The sequence below is a fragment of the Paramormyrops kingsleyae genome, chromosome 3, assembly GCF_048594095.1.
Source record: "Paramormyrops kingsleyae isolate MSU_618 chromosome 3, PKINGS_0.4, whole genome shotgun sequence".
Lineage (NCBI taxonomy): Eukaryota > Metazoa > Chordata > Actinopteri > Osteoglossiformes > Mormyridae > Paramormyrops > Paramormyrops kingsleyae.
In genome coordinates, this window is record NC_132799.1 from 10,932,360 (window position 1) to 10,946,710 (window position 14,351).

The 14,351-nt window shown below is 40.8% G+C and overlaps 1 protein-coding gene across 1 annotated transcript; it reads right to left on the reverse strand.

Annotated features, from left to right (window-relative positions):
• On the reverse strand, window positions 1–12,026 carry eif3s10 (eukaryotic translation initiation factor 3, subunit 10 (theta)). Its single transcript, XM_023841614.2, has 21 exons — window positions 11,839–12,026; window positions 10,665–10,855; window positions 10,007–10,143; window positions 8,539–8,702; window positions 8,210–8,409; window positions 7,744–8,124; window positions 7,195–7,299; window positions 6,189–6,287; window positions 5,888–6,004; window positions 5,455–5,640; window positions 4,940–5,287; window positions 4,724–4,828; window positions 4,474–4,587; window positions 4,262–4,384; window positions 3,529–3,682; window positions 2,795–2,976; window positions 2,328–2,419; window positions 1,836–2,218; window positions 1,292–1,430; window positions 619–800; window positions 1–504 (listed from the first exon to the last, which is right to left on the reverse strand). Exons 1-21 carry the CDS (start codon window positions 11,885–11,887, stop codon window positions 311–313), a joined length of 3,645 nt encoding a protein of 1,214 aa, XP_023697382.1. The 5' UTR covers window positions 11,888–12,026; the 3' UTR covers window positions 1–310.
• Window positions 12,027–14,351: the final 2,325 nt, after the last annotated feature.

The following is a 14,351-nucleotide window of genomic DNA, read 5'->3' on the forward strand; positions in this document are numbered from 1 at the left end:
TTGAGTAAATTACTTTATTTAATGTCAGATTAAGGGAAGCAAAACAGTTACCACACCTGTAAGCAGCAATGCATAGGCATTCAATACATTTTAAAACTACCGAATACAAAGGATCATCCCTCACAAGGATAACCCACAAACTAGATAGTGTGATTAATGCAGTATCCTACCAAAGCAGAAGAATCTTGACTGAAAAGGTTGTTTTAGCAATACATCATTTTTATAAATTTCATAACTGTGATGAGGGGGGGGGGGTGGGGGGGAAATAAGGCTGTGAAGCACTTTGACAAGAGGCAACTGTCAAGACATTTCAGCGGCGGACAGTGGTCCATCCCTCGTCGTCAGTCTCGTTCTTGATCCGGCGTGGGTTGTCTTTATCTTTGTCTGAACGCCAAGAACTCCTTTCTCCATCACGGTCCCTTTCCCTGGGTGGAGTCTTCCCAGGAGTTTCACGGTCTTCTCTGCGCTCATCTCTCTTCTCTTCATTACGCCGCCAAGAAACACCTATATGCACAAAGAGCATGAGATACCTAAATGACCAGACAAATGCAAGAGAAGAAGTATTCCAAGCTGCACAACAGGTCTAGCAAATGCTGCTGTAACAGACAGCTATCCAACCTTCTTCATTTTCTCTTGGCGGGGCTCTGTTTTCCCGATCTTCCTTCCGCTCTCTTATGTCCCGGCGATCACGGTCTCCACGACGATCATCACGGTCAAATTCTTCACGTTCACGCCGATTCTCTCGCCAACCGGAAGCATCTTCAGTACCACCACGCCTCCAGCCTCCACCACTTTCCTCCCTGGAACACAATCAAAGACAATAAGTGTCATGCCAATAGTCCTTGATAAAAAAAATAAAATAAAATTGGATTTATCAACCAGTTGTATTTCTGAAGTTTGGGTAGACTGATAAAACGTAACTTGTCAAAAGCGCCATTTAATTTCCAAAAGGAAAAAAATTCAGAGTATCTTACTGCAGAAACCACTAGTAAAACAGGAAAATTACAGGTGAACACACTTCTAGCAGACCACTGAACAATTTCCAAGTATTTTACTACAATCGTCGATGTCCCATAACTACTTATCCACTTATATTAGCATATGCTTAAGACTATCCTAGGGATAGATGGGGCTGGTTATAGATTTAATCTTAAAGGAAAAGGAACACTCGAAAGGGAATCAGCATTTTCAAATGAAATCAAGGTTAAACAGACCTGACTTAAGTCACTGAAACAGATAAGGTGCCACAATGATTTTGCTATATTGCATAAATTTGCAATTATATTCTCACCGTTGAGGCCTGCGCTCCCTGAAACGATCCATGTCTTCCCGTTCATCTCGCTCTAGTTCGCCTCCTTCATCACGGTTCTCGTCACCACGAGGAGGTCCCCAACTCTCTTCGCGAGCCTTCTCCCTCTCCCTCCAGCCACCTTTCAATTAGCATAAAACAAGTCTCAATTTAGGCAAAGCCACAAAGCATTTTCTGTAGAGTGCTTTAAAAAAAAAAAAAACCTCTTAATGCCCACTTCCAACACATGTAATTACTTTCCAACCTTTGACCTTCATGTTGTGCAGGTTCCTTGGTTGTAATATAAAGGAAACCAAATGCTATCAAGCACCATTTTTCAGCAGCACATTGAGCCAAAACTTCCGTAAAAACCAAGAATGTACTAAAATAATTTGCTTAAGTTTTGCTCTCAGTGATCAAATTTAAATAATTACTTTCCACTGAACTTCCTATCAATACAATGTACCAATTATGCTTTATTCCTTATGTGCCCAACTGAATGTTTCCGTCCTGCTGGTCTTCATCCAAGTGCCAGCAGAAAGCTTACCTGGCCTGCCAAGGGGTTTCCAAGGTTTGGCATCATCCCCATGGTGGGTTCCTTGATCATCATCAGCCCCTCGCCTTGGACCTCTCATTTCGTCCATCCCTCTTCGTGGCCCACGGTCATCATCAAAGCCTCTCCGGGGTCCACGGTCTTCATCCAGCACTCTCCTGTGACCTCTGTCGTCATCCAGAGCTCTTCTAGGACCCCGGTCCTCATCCAGACCACGACGTGGCCCACGATCCTCATCAAAACCTCTCCTCAGCACTCGCTCTTCCATCCCCCCTCTGCGAGGACCATCTCCCCGTCTGAAAGGTTCCTTCCCGTCTTTTTCTTCATCTTTGATGAAGCTAGCTTTATCTTCATCTCGATTTTCTTGGCGCCAATCTCTATTGGAGAACCCGTAAATGCGTTCAATAATTGGTTCTGAATAAGCATGGAATACATCCAGGAAATTCATCTAATTTTCGCAGCTAGATTAAATGAATTGGAATTCACCGTTCAGGCACAGGACGACGCCAATCAGATTCTCCCTCCACTGTCCTCTTCCGCCAACCTCCCTCTTCTTTTTCTGACCAGGGCGGAGTATCCTATAAAGAAATTCCTTTTTAGTTGAGCGCTCCCCAAAGCAAATGTCTATTAGCCATCAGTCTATCAGCAATCCACTGTGCATTTCCTAAATCTGTATTTATCCACGTACCAACACAACCTGAAATACAGCTCAATCGTGACTTCACGATTGAGCTGTTAGCCAGTCAGAAATCCAGGCAGCATCACTACTCGGTACATCAAACGCATTTTCTGAAATTACATTTTAACAAGTGTATATAAAGAGCATCCGTGTAGTCAACAGCCTTTACGGATGTCCATTTCTAACGTTCATCACATACGTGTTCCTAGAGATCGGTTTTTAGATTTAAACTTTAGAACGCTCTCGGGATTAGCCTGAGTTTTCGCTTCGCTACCTTGCTCGGTTTTTCCTCAGGAACTCTCCTCTCCTCCTCTCGCCGGCGCTCCCGTTCCTCGATCTCCTGCTGTCGAGCGCGCTGCTTCCTTTCTTGCTCCTCTAGCTTACGGAGACGTTCCTGGTACTCCCTTTCTTCCTCTTCACGCTGCTCTTGCTCAATTCGCTCCCGCTCCTCTCGCTCTGCCAGCACAGATACATGTACCGTCAATGTATTAGTGACAACCACAACAGCCTAGAAAAAACCTGCAGGATTCCATGTGGGGTACCTCAGTATACGAGACAGGAAGCTGCCAGTGTCACAATGGGCAAGAATACAATACACTATAAGCAAATGTTTTTAAAGCATGTTCATCAATTTATATAATAGCTAAAATGTTACTCACTGCACTGTTTTATAAATTACCCATGCATAGTTTAAAACCAGGAGGAAAACAATTCAAGCTGCATTTATTTAACGCAGGATCTCTCAATTATTTCTAGACACACCACTGGAAGAAATTCTAGATTCATTCTAGTAAGAAAGGGCTGCAAGCAAATGATTAAGAAAACCTAGAAATGTGAAGTGTTAAAGGAACACACATAAAGGAACGGCCACTGGTCTTATTTACAGCCTGCTCTTCTGCTCAATTTAAAAACTCCACATTACGGTGTAGTCATAACTGACTCAAACATCAACCTTCACTTCAACAAAAGGGGATGAGCAATGCAGAGCAATTCTAGAATGCACCCGACCTTTTTTCAGCTGTTCCTCGTGAATTCTTTGTGCTTCTTCTTCTTTCTGCCTATGGTACGCATTGCGCCGGTCCTCTTTACGCTGCTTTTTCCTGTCCTCTAACCGCCTTTTCCTCTCTTCCACCAGCCGTTCTTGAAACTGTTTAAGCTTTTCCTACAAGACAAATTATTTTAAGCATACAAATAAGTCAGGATGAAAACTCAGAAATTTGTGTTTTCACTTTAAGCAGAAAAGGACTGAAAACATGGCCAAGACTACTAAATTGGCATGAATCACAATTCTGATTACAACTGTAATGCATTTCAACGAGATGAAGTAGATATCAGCACAGAGAATGAGAAAAGTGAAAAACAAGCATTATTATAGCAGATCTGTCCCTTAAAAGTGGAGTGGCATCAATTAGTAGGGGCACAAATTTATATAGTGAATTAAAAATAAATTAACCCTTTATTTTAAAACACATGGGATACTAAAAGCCTAGCAACGCATCATTTTAATTTGTATGTACAAGAATGGAATTTAAAGAAAGGTTTTCAGGATTTGTAATTTGAGGTATTACCCATGGCTCCCAGTTAGCCATATAAAATACTACTGTAGGAAAAGTAGCAAGACTCCTACTTAGTTTGGTGACTCAAACTCAAAGATATTCATACGCAAACTTTGAAAATGTACACAAAACAGTCCAGAAGAATGGGTCAAAAACAAACAAGATGAAACTCCAAATAAAATTACCTCGTAAATAAAGCTTCGGGCAGCGGTAATCTTGGATACAAAGTTCTCCTTGTCCTCCATCATCCGAGACATTCTCTGTTTGTGTTCCAGTGCCTTCTCACGTTCAACTTTCATGTTGAGTATCTAACACAAACAATCAGTGATTAATGACGGAATATAAAACATTCGTTGACATTGTTCCCAGGGGAGCAAACTTCAGGGAAAATTCTTACCCTTTCTTCTTCTTGTAATTCCCATAACTCCATGTCCTTTATACGTTGTTCCTCATATGCTTTTTTAATTAAGGGGATTTCTTCAAGGCGTTTGGCTCTCTCAAAATAGTCAATCTAGGAAATGACAATTTTATTAAACTTTAAAATAAGGCCAAATAAGACTTCCAATACATCCCAGAGAGACAGACACAACTTATCCAGCTGCTTTTCACAAGTGCAGTTATTTCACATCAAGCTGACTTATCCTCACCTTCTTCTCCTGGTTTTTCAGACGTTCTTGCAGCTCTTTTTTCTCCTTCTCCAGCTGTTCCACCTGCTTGGCCATTATGAAGTCTGGATCAAGCTCCTCCAGGTCCTACACATCATTGGACAAAACACAGGGTTGTTTCAGCTGCTTTTACCGCTCAACCTCATGGTGAGTTGCAGTCGAAGGACGACTCCAACGAACATAACAGCACTGATGTACCTCTATGTCTATGTCCTTGAAGGCTTTGGCACCCAGTTCTGTTTTCTTGATCTGCTCCAGACGTTCCCGCACAGTCTTCTTCTTGATCTGTTCATGTTCCTGCATGATTCGTTCCTTCTCCCGTTCTTTGGCCTCCTGCCGCAACCTCTCCTCCTCAGCCTTGCGAACCTTTTGCATCTCAGCTTCACGCTGCTCCAGCTCTTCTTTTTCTCTTTGAATGTTCAGACTCTCAAGTCGCTCTTTACGCTCCTCTATGGTTTGCCGGCGAGCGAGGATACGCTGGTGTTCCTTGCGACCATTTTTCAAATAAGCAGCTATGGCCTGCTGGCTTTGCTCCTCATGCTCTTGCTGTTACAGGACACAAAATGCATATTTCAATACAAAAGTGCAATAGACAATCTGTGAATTCAAATAAGACTACATAGCTTTGAACCTTATTAAGTGCTTTACATACACTCAGAGTCACTGCTGGTAGATTATATGCCAGAGATGGCCATGTATGTTTTTGCACATACCAGTATGGAGGCAGGTTTAATAATCTGAATAGCTTTGGCCAGGGAGGATGACATTGCGGTTAGCTGATTTCTGATCTGCTCTGAAGGCATGTTTTGCAAGAAAGGGCCCACTGGAGAATCCTCTTTGGTAGAATAGTTCAAGTCTGAACCAAAACTAAGGGTGGAAGATGTGTGGTCAATCCGCACCTGGTACAAATAGCAGAAAAATCAAACTGAAGCGTTGATTTTATGCAAACAGTAAGAATCTTGTATTGAATATTTGTAAGATTTTTTTAAGTCTACAATGTTTGCAAATGCTTATTGCAAACCCTACAATAATGGAAGTTATTTTGTCTTACAATAAAAGTGACATTCCTGACATCACGTCAGGAAAAAGATTAATTGCTTGAAAAAGTTGTACAGCCAGAGATGGAGAACTATATAGCTACTTCACCTGCAAGTCACAGTGTCGTGCAGCATCAACAATGGAACGTTCCAGCTGAAAAGCATCCACAAAAGGAACCAAGGATGCCAAGCGACTAAACTCAATGCTCTGATAAATCTGAGCAACCTGGGGGAAAAAAAATATATACATTTCCAGTTAGAGAATGGATAATCAACGTAACATTGAAAAGGTTCTTTCAATGAAATAAGATCTACAAAGTAATGGAAGCACCATTTCTTGTGCAGTGCCCTGGAATTATACCAGTTATAGCATAACCAGGTATCTGGATACCAACACAGCAATACCTCACCTGCTGCAAAAGGCGGAGAATGGTGTTGTTCTGTAGATGAGGAACATACTGTTGAAGGTCCAACTCCTTTTCAGCTTGGTCTTTAATCCAATTCAGAACCTATCCACAAAAAAAAAAAAAAGCTGCATCGGTCAAAGATCAACGCATACTGAATCAACTGCGCAACCAGAGTCATCATTAACAATAATGCAGTAGTTGCATACACTGAAGCAAAGGCAAAGTAATCAGTTACTGGACACAGCCTATTTTTGACCAATAAACACTGTGCAAAAATACACTAAAACGCTCAGACTAGATTGGCTGCTCCAGAACACAAAGATATTCCAGTTGTCCAGGGCTGCCTGCTACTATTGGCGTGGCCAGCAGTCATTATTTCCCTGAAATTTAGGCTAATTATTAATTAAAAAAAAAAAAATTGGGGATTCACATCAAAAGGACAAATCTCTCTGGAAGCAAAGAACTTTAACAGAGCCATTGGAACAGCAATCATGGCCCAAATAACCTTTCAACACACCACAGCACACAGTGCGCAACAACGAAATGTGTCCTCTGCATTTAACCCATATGTGACTTTTCGTGACATAGCAGGGGGCAGCTAATTCAGCGCCCAGGGGCCTCAGTGGTGCCTTGCTGGTCGGGGATTGGAACCTGCAATCTTTCAATTACGAGTGCGCTTCCTTAACCATCAAGCCACCACTGCCCCATGTGATCAGCTTTAATGCACAAAACTCAGAAGATTAAAATACGGAAGCTTCAATTTGTAAAGTAATATGGACGACTTCTCTCGAAATAACTAGCAGCTCATATTTAAGCAGAGATCCACAATATAAACTTCACGGTATTTCACACATTTATGAACATACGTTACGCACATACACACAGATCGCAACTGTTTCACACCTTGTATTATATAACAGCGAACTGGGAGAAACCAGGTCCGGTAAACTAAATTCATGGCAGAATATTAGTTGGATATCTGGTCTTTTCAAAAGAGTATGTCACTCACCTTTATTACTCTTCCACACAACTTGAGGGGGTGAAAATCAACTTCCAGCCAATTGTAGAGCTCTTTCACCTCTGGAACAACATACTGTAGCAGATTAAATCTCACCTAAAGAAAAAGTGGAAGACAAGAATGTGTAAGACTATTAACTGCTTGCAGAAGCTTTGCAGCAATCCCTCCGCTTTGAAATGCATAAGACTCACTGTTCTACGCCTTGCTTGGCAGAACTGTGCCCATTCCAGATTTAAAGGCATCATTTTGAATGAAAGGGCAATGAGTAACAAAACCACCTGAAGTTTAACAGTGTTTGCACACAGTTCTTCAATATATATGGAGTATAAGGAATTCTATATACCACAGCCAGCATTTTGGTTCTTTAAGATTAGCAACTTTATCAACACCGTAGGATTCATTATCTATTCTGCTCCGGTTGGAGAAGACTGGTCAATAAGGGCATTTAGAATAAATTTCATAAAACAATTACACCTATCCAAGTCAATGGTCATACGGGCGCACGAACATACAGCTGTAATATTGAACTGATCTGCTAACCATGTCATTGATGAGGCTTTGACGGGTCGGAGGAGACTGGAGGCCAAGGAGTGTAGCCAGACGCCTGTGTTTCTCCACAATTATTCCATCCATGTCCAAGAGACGGGCGATGTCTGTGCGCTCGGGGGTGATGGGAATAGACAAGGTGGCAAGAAGCACCCTTGTAGACATCCTCTGCATTTCCTCCGGAGTAAGATTCTTTCTCATCTCTCTGGAGAGGTGGTAGAGACGGTGAAGGGTACAGGAATGGAAGAGCGCATTCCCCGATTTCCAGAAAACCGTTGAAACCTTGTTGTAATAGTTTGCCATCAGTTGAGGTTTGGGGGGCTTCTTAGACAAGGCAAAAAGACCATGGATGTCTTCCACCGCTTTGAAAGCTTCCTAAGGGAGGGGAACAAAAAGCTTAATATTAGAAGAGCTAGATGTGCATGAAAAGTCCCTAAGACGGAATGTCTGAGTTACACACCTGCCAGAGTTCCATGCTTATGGCACTATCAAGCTGGACCAGACGCGTTTCCAAGTGCATGGATTGACTTTCTGGGTTGTTTAGGTTAATCGCTGTGCTCTGGTTGTGATGCCTCTGTATCTGGCCCAGATGCATGCGCAAGTTATCGCACAACTTACGGAATTCAGCCTTGCGTGTATACTGAAGGCAGAACTTAAATGCTGTTAAAACAAGAAAGAAATCAAAAATTCAATACAGGCCAAGGCTGCGATTTCTCTCACACCTCTAATCTATTCCATGTGTGCCAGGCACAGACTGTTCACTCACAAGCAAACAGGATAAATATTCACCTTGCTGGGCAATATCATGGTACAGGCGCTCAACCTTGGAGTTATTGCGCAGTAAATCCAGACACTGGCGATAGGATTCCCAGAGAAATTTTACCCAGGGAGTGAGCAGCAGCCGGTCTGTGCGGTCCTGAGTATCCTCTCCACTAACTGCACTCAGCAACACACTGCAAAAATCAAGACATCACAACCTATAAAACCAAGAAACTGGAAAGTTTCATCCTCATGTAACACTTATGCAGGATAAAATGACTGCAACCATGCTGCAAATTTTATCATGGGTGTTCCTGAAACACACCCCGTCTTTCACTTTGAGTACAGAATGAGGGCAGATAACATGGTGTTATGCTTGACAGAAACCGTGGGAGGAGTCAAAAAGACTGCTTTCATAAAAAAAAAAAAAAAAGTGGCATTGTATCTCCTTGGTGCAAGCTTTCAGAGCCAGTAACGGGAGAGCACCGAGCATGAACTACATCCCATCTCACTTGGTTGGCAACCGCCTCCATCACAGAAGTCTCATCACAGACATGTGTGTGTGGTTTCTCGATGGCAGAATGAACTACCCATCCACATACGGTTCATAAAATGTCTCAATACTCAAGAAACACCTCTAAACCCGTTTGTTCCGAGAACACCTCAACTAGCCCTACAACTGTTCCACTCTGTGGGGGACAATGTGTGGCTCAGCAGGTTAAGACTGTGTCTGTGATCGGGAGGTTACAGGTTCAAATCCCAGTTTCAGCAGAATGACTTGACTGTCACTTTGGCAAGGCCTCTAACCCCAATTGCCCCAGGGACTGTCTGACCCTCCTTTCAATTGTTCATTGCTTTGGAAAAAAGCACCTGCCTAACAAAATATTAACAGATCCCTCAATTGATTTCTTGTGTAATTGGAATGATTAGTTTTGCCCTTTGTGTTTCTTTTATCTTCTTGCTATTTTTGTACATCCTGTTTAGCTCGTCATTCATTATAAACCAAGCCAAGCTGCACGTATGCCTTATTAGCACCTTGACAGCTGTATGCTTTTAATGCACTTTTTTTTTAATGCTTTTAAGAAACATTTTATGGGTTTGAATGCTTCTAACCTGGACCTAGTTCAGCCTGTCTTGCCGAACTTTCACACTTGTTCAAATATGCCCTTGAACTTAATGCAAAATGCTGACTCACTTATTTCTCAAACATCCCTTGGAGCATGACTAACAAAAAACATTTCAAAGAACATTTCAAAGGTCCCACAAAACCTGTGAATTTTATAAAACAAAATACACAATATTACCGGTATGTAGAAATTATCTGACATAATCTGACATGTCGCTAATGGAGACAAGTGCACTTAAACTGCACTGACAAGCAATCAAAAAAAAGCGGTACAATTGTCTTACATGACAAGACACATGGGTAGCTCTGCATGCACACTTGCAATATGTGAAGGCATTACCCACAGAAGAAATGCAAGCATACAGTATGTACCTCTCAGGAGTCTGGATGTTATCTAGATCTTCAATATCTAGCACCATCTGCTGAGACTCTCCTTTAGCAGTTTCAGTCTTCTCCTCAGCCAGCTTAAGGTAGGCTCGCACAACATCCTCCAAAGATTTTATGTTGACCTTTTGAAAAAGAACGATGGGATATTTTTTTCCTTTTTTAAGTACAACTACTACCCATAGATGGTACAATGTTACAGTAGATTTCACTTCATCATCACCATTAATTAATATAAGCAATTCTAGAATGATAGTGTTTGCATCCACAGAACCACAATCTACTATACAATAAAACTGCAAATTTGAAAAATGTATATATAAAAAACACATTAGAATCAACATCCAAAAGTTTGACTTTTGTCAATATTAGAGTAAATTTACCCTAAGTCCCCAATCCTAAACATTTGCCAAATTTGCACCATTTGTAAATAACTTTTCATTCTGGAATGATGTACTTCCTATTATATGGCTTTATAACTTCTAAGAATTAATAAAAACAATGTGTCATGTTTCAACCATTGTAGAAGAAATATATTGATCAGTAAAGCCACCTGACACTCTCCTCAAGTACTTGTAACAAGTTGATTAAGTCAAGAATTTAGAATTCCAACCGGGATACACGTCAGAGTCAGATAAAAACCCACCTGCTGACAGATGTTTTTGTACTGGTACAAACCCTCTTTTGCAAGGTGGCTCTTGCGCAGATCGACACAGAGCTCCAGGTACTTGAGCATGATGGGCTCGTGAATCTTCTGCCATGTTCGATGTTTTTTACTCTTGATAACATCGTACAAAACATCCAAAGCTGGCTGCTTCTTGCCAACTTCAAGAAATTCTGGAGAGAATACACGAGATTATACATGGGTTTTTTTTAAACCTCATAATTAAATAATAATAATAATAAATCAACAGTGGAGGACGTCAAGTGATGCAAGGGCGAAAAGGAAATCTTGCACCTTTACAATTGCAGGAAAGATCTCATATCACCAGAACAGGTTAATTATAATCAGACGTGATAAAGGCATACACTTGTTAAAGCATAAAAACCGTGCCAGACAGAAAAAGGTTTTTTGGTAAAATGCACATAATATATATGGCAGTGGTAAGATTAGAACTGAAATATGTGCTTTCGAATTTGCTGATGTGCTATGGAAATGAATAAATATCTTACATGAATTTATACCAGACGAAATTACAGGATATTTCAGTGAATGCTCTTATGCTCATTTAAAGCATCGCCAAAATAGGAGACGATTGCCCAGTAATTAGAAAATTTCTACAGCTAACCTTAACTGCTCAAGCAAAATATCCAATCGTGTATAGATATCTGCTAAAAACCATACATCCCCTCATGAGTAAAGGCGTCGGCTAAATGCGTTCTCTTGCTCGACATAATCAATCCAGGTGGAAATCACTGAGCAAGTCATATATAATAAGGTGTCCAAATCGCAGTGCAGTAACAACATTCACTGATATTCAGTTTTCTCACTGAGAAGCACTGAAATGCTTAACTGAATAGCCGAATAAATGGGAGAAAAGGAGGTCAACGTTACAATTGACATTTAATGAGGCAACATGATAAGGGAAATCAAGAAGTGCTCAGAAAAATACCAGGACATGTTAACTGCAGCATAAATTTGACCATGTAACTGACACATAAAAATTGTCATAAATTTATAAGTTAAATAGGCTGAAAGTCAAGCAAGGCCCGAATAAGCTTCTGCCTGACAACATGGCTTCCCCGCCATGCTGTCGAGAAGAGAATGGTGGGAAGTAAAAAATGAGAAATGGAAGACGGGCCTGACCCAATATACTCACCATTAGCTCTCTTCAAAGCGTTCTCTGGACGCTGAAAATACGCCGGCATCGTTGCAACTTGCTCCTGTAGCTATAGTTGAGTTTAGAATATGTTCATATGTTAAATCAACTATCCATCCACACCGACGCGACCCGCACGCTCCGCGAAAGTCTTCAGAAAGGGAATGACGCAGAACAATCGTACCCGGATGTAAGAAATTACCCATCTACCCCATGCGCCGCTAGAAAGCGGGTTTCGGACCAATGGTATTTGAGATTGAATTCAGAGTCAGTAATAATAAATATAATATAATATAATATAATATAATATAAATAATAATAATACACTACTAAACTCAGCACAACGTAAGCAAGTATGGTGTAGGGTACTAATCAAAGAATAGTATACAAGTATGTGATCTGAGATTTTAGATATTAGAATAATGAGCACTTGCCTAATTTTGCATTAAAATCACATTCAGAATAAATTCATAATAGCGAACCTGGAACTAATTTCCATGACCTTTATCCAGCGATGCATATTACACAAATTTATGGTGACATCTTGAGGTTTTGAATAAAATTACAGCCAATACATTTACTAAACAGGCTTGTAACTTTCCTTGAAAAGTAATTGCATCTTACTAACCTGGAAAAGAAACTTGGCCGTGTTACTGATCCTTGTCTTTTTCGTGATGCACTATTTTAATACTGTATATGACACAGGAGGCTATGATGGCTGACATCAGGGTTGGGCGCTTAATTGCTGCTTCCACAATGCATTTGTGGAGTTCACGTTTTAATTTACTGACTATTGGTGCCATTTAAAATTAATAGCGTAACATAATATTGTCAGTAGGTTCTAGTAAAGAAGATGACCCCTTTGTCGGGATTACAGCTAGGGGAAAAAATCAGAACATTGTTTTAAATTTTGTACTTTTATTAATACTTAAAAAAAATACATCCGTTCTTCCTCCATATGAGGGTTACAGAGAGCCTACCCCAGGAATCCCAGGGTACAGAACACCAATCCATGTACACACTGATATACAATGGGCAATTTAGTAACATCAGTCCAGCTAGTCACGTAATTCTACATGGGAAGAGTACCTGGAGGAAATAAATTTATTTACACTGTCTGTATTTATTCAATATGCTCAGAATCACAATATGCTTTTCTTCACAGTGCATGCTTTTAGACTAGATAGGCCAATGTCACCGTCCTTAATACAGACAAATTACATGAATTATTTTTTGAGACTCATGGACAATTCAAAGTTAGGCATTACCCAGCCAGCACATATGTGGGGCCTGCATGGGATGCACTTGGGCTGGCATGTAGCCCCCACCTGGGAAACCCAAGTGGGGCCCAGTCAATTTTGTCCACAGTTTCCATGGTGGCCCCACATGGGTTAGCCCACATGGGCTAATGTTGGGCCCTTGATGGGCTCCATATAAGGCCTATATGGGTAACCCAACTTGGTCTTAATGCTCATTTGGGCTAAAGTAGGTACATCTTATTTGTCATTTCACAGAAAACCCCTAAATACCTACTGTATTTAATGGCACACTGAAATCTAAACTGTATTGTTTCAATGAAGAGAGATAAGTAGTATAATTCATGTTTTAATTAACCAATATCTCTTTCAAACATGCAAATGGAAAAAAAACAGCAAATGTTGTTCACCATCATATTAACAGTATACATTTTACTACTACTTCTCCTTTAGGGGGAAGATGAACTTTCAAGGCATAGGAGCAAGATGAACTTCACAGGATTAGAGTCCAAAATGGAGTTGATAGGGACCTGCATGCAGTGCAGCTCCTCACTCCTCGCCTCCAATAGCTCTAAAAAGAAATAAATCAAAAAACAAAATAATTAACCATTCAGCTTTTCACGCCATTCAGTTAATTCGCATAGGTCTGGTTAACTTTATAATTTTGGTGCCTCACATGAACATGTTCTAGATCACTGGTCTCCAAACTACAGCTTGCCATGTCATTTTCGGTGGCCCCCTGAAACATCTGTGATATATTGAATGCAGCCCGCGCAGGAGTCAAACACTGTTCAATTATAACTTACTTGATTTCCTCCATTTTGTTACCCATGTGTTCTTCCAGAAATTTTAAATAAAAAAGCAAGCCTCTGGCCATTTGAGAGAGATATAAAACAGAAGGATGAGCTGTAATTTGTGATATGGCTTTCTAAGGAATATGTTAGAATATTTAGTCTCTAAATTGGTCATCGTTTATGGAAGTGTTTGCGCGAATGTGCCATGCGAGGAACTGTACGTATCAGGGGCGTCTCTAGTTATTGAAAAAAAAATCAGGGGCTAAGTCAAGTTAACCCGGGGCTTAACTTTTTTTTTAAAGGAAGACAGGCATCGGCGGTAAAATATTTGGGGCTATAACTCAGACTGGAATTTCATCCAGGATGTAACTCAATCATATACGAATTGCCTGTGATCGATTCCCTGCCCGGCATAAAGCGGTTAGATGACGATTGGAACACGGTGAATTTACCAGATGACTGC

Bases quoted from the DNA above. Each gene is read 5' to 3' on its own strand.
- eif3s10 (XM_023841614.2), bottom strand. From the start codon at position 11,887: ATGCCGGCGTATTTTCAGCGTCCAGAGAACGCTTTGAAGAGAGCTAAT. The intron at 10,144-10,664 runs GTGGGTTTTTAT...CTTTTTCAAAAG, and splicing joins ACAAAAACATCTGTCAGCAG to GTCAACATAAAATCTTTGGA. The intron at 801-1,291 runs GTGAGAATATAA...ATTGTGTTCCAG, and splicing joins AGGGAGCGCAGGCCTCAACG to GGAGGAAAGTGGTGGAGGCT.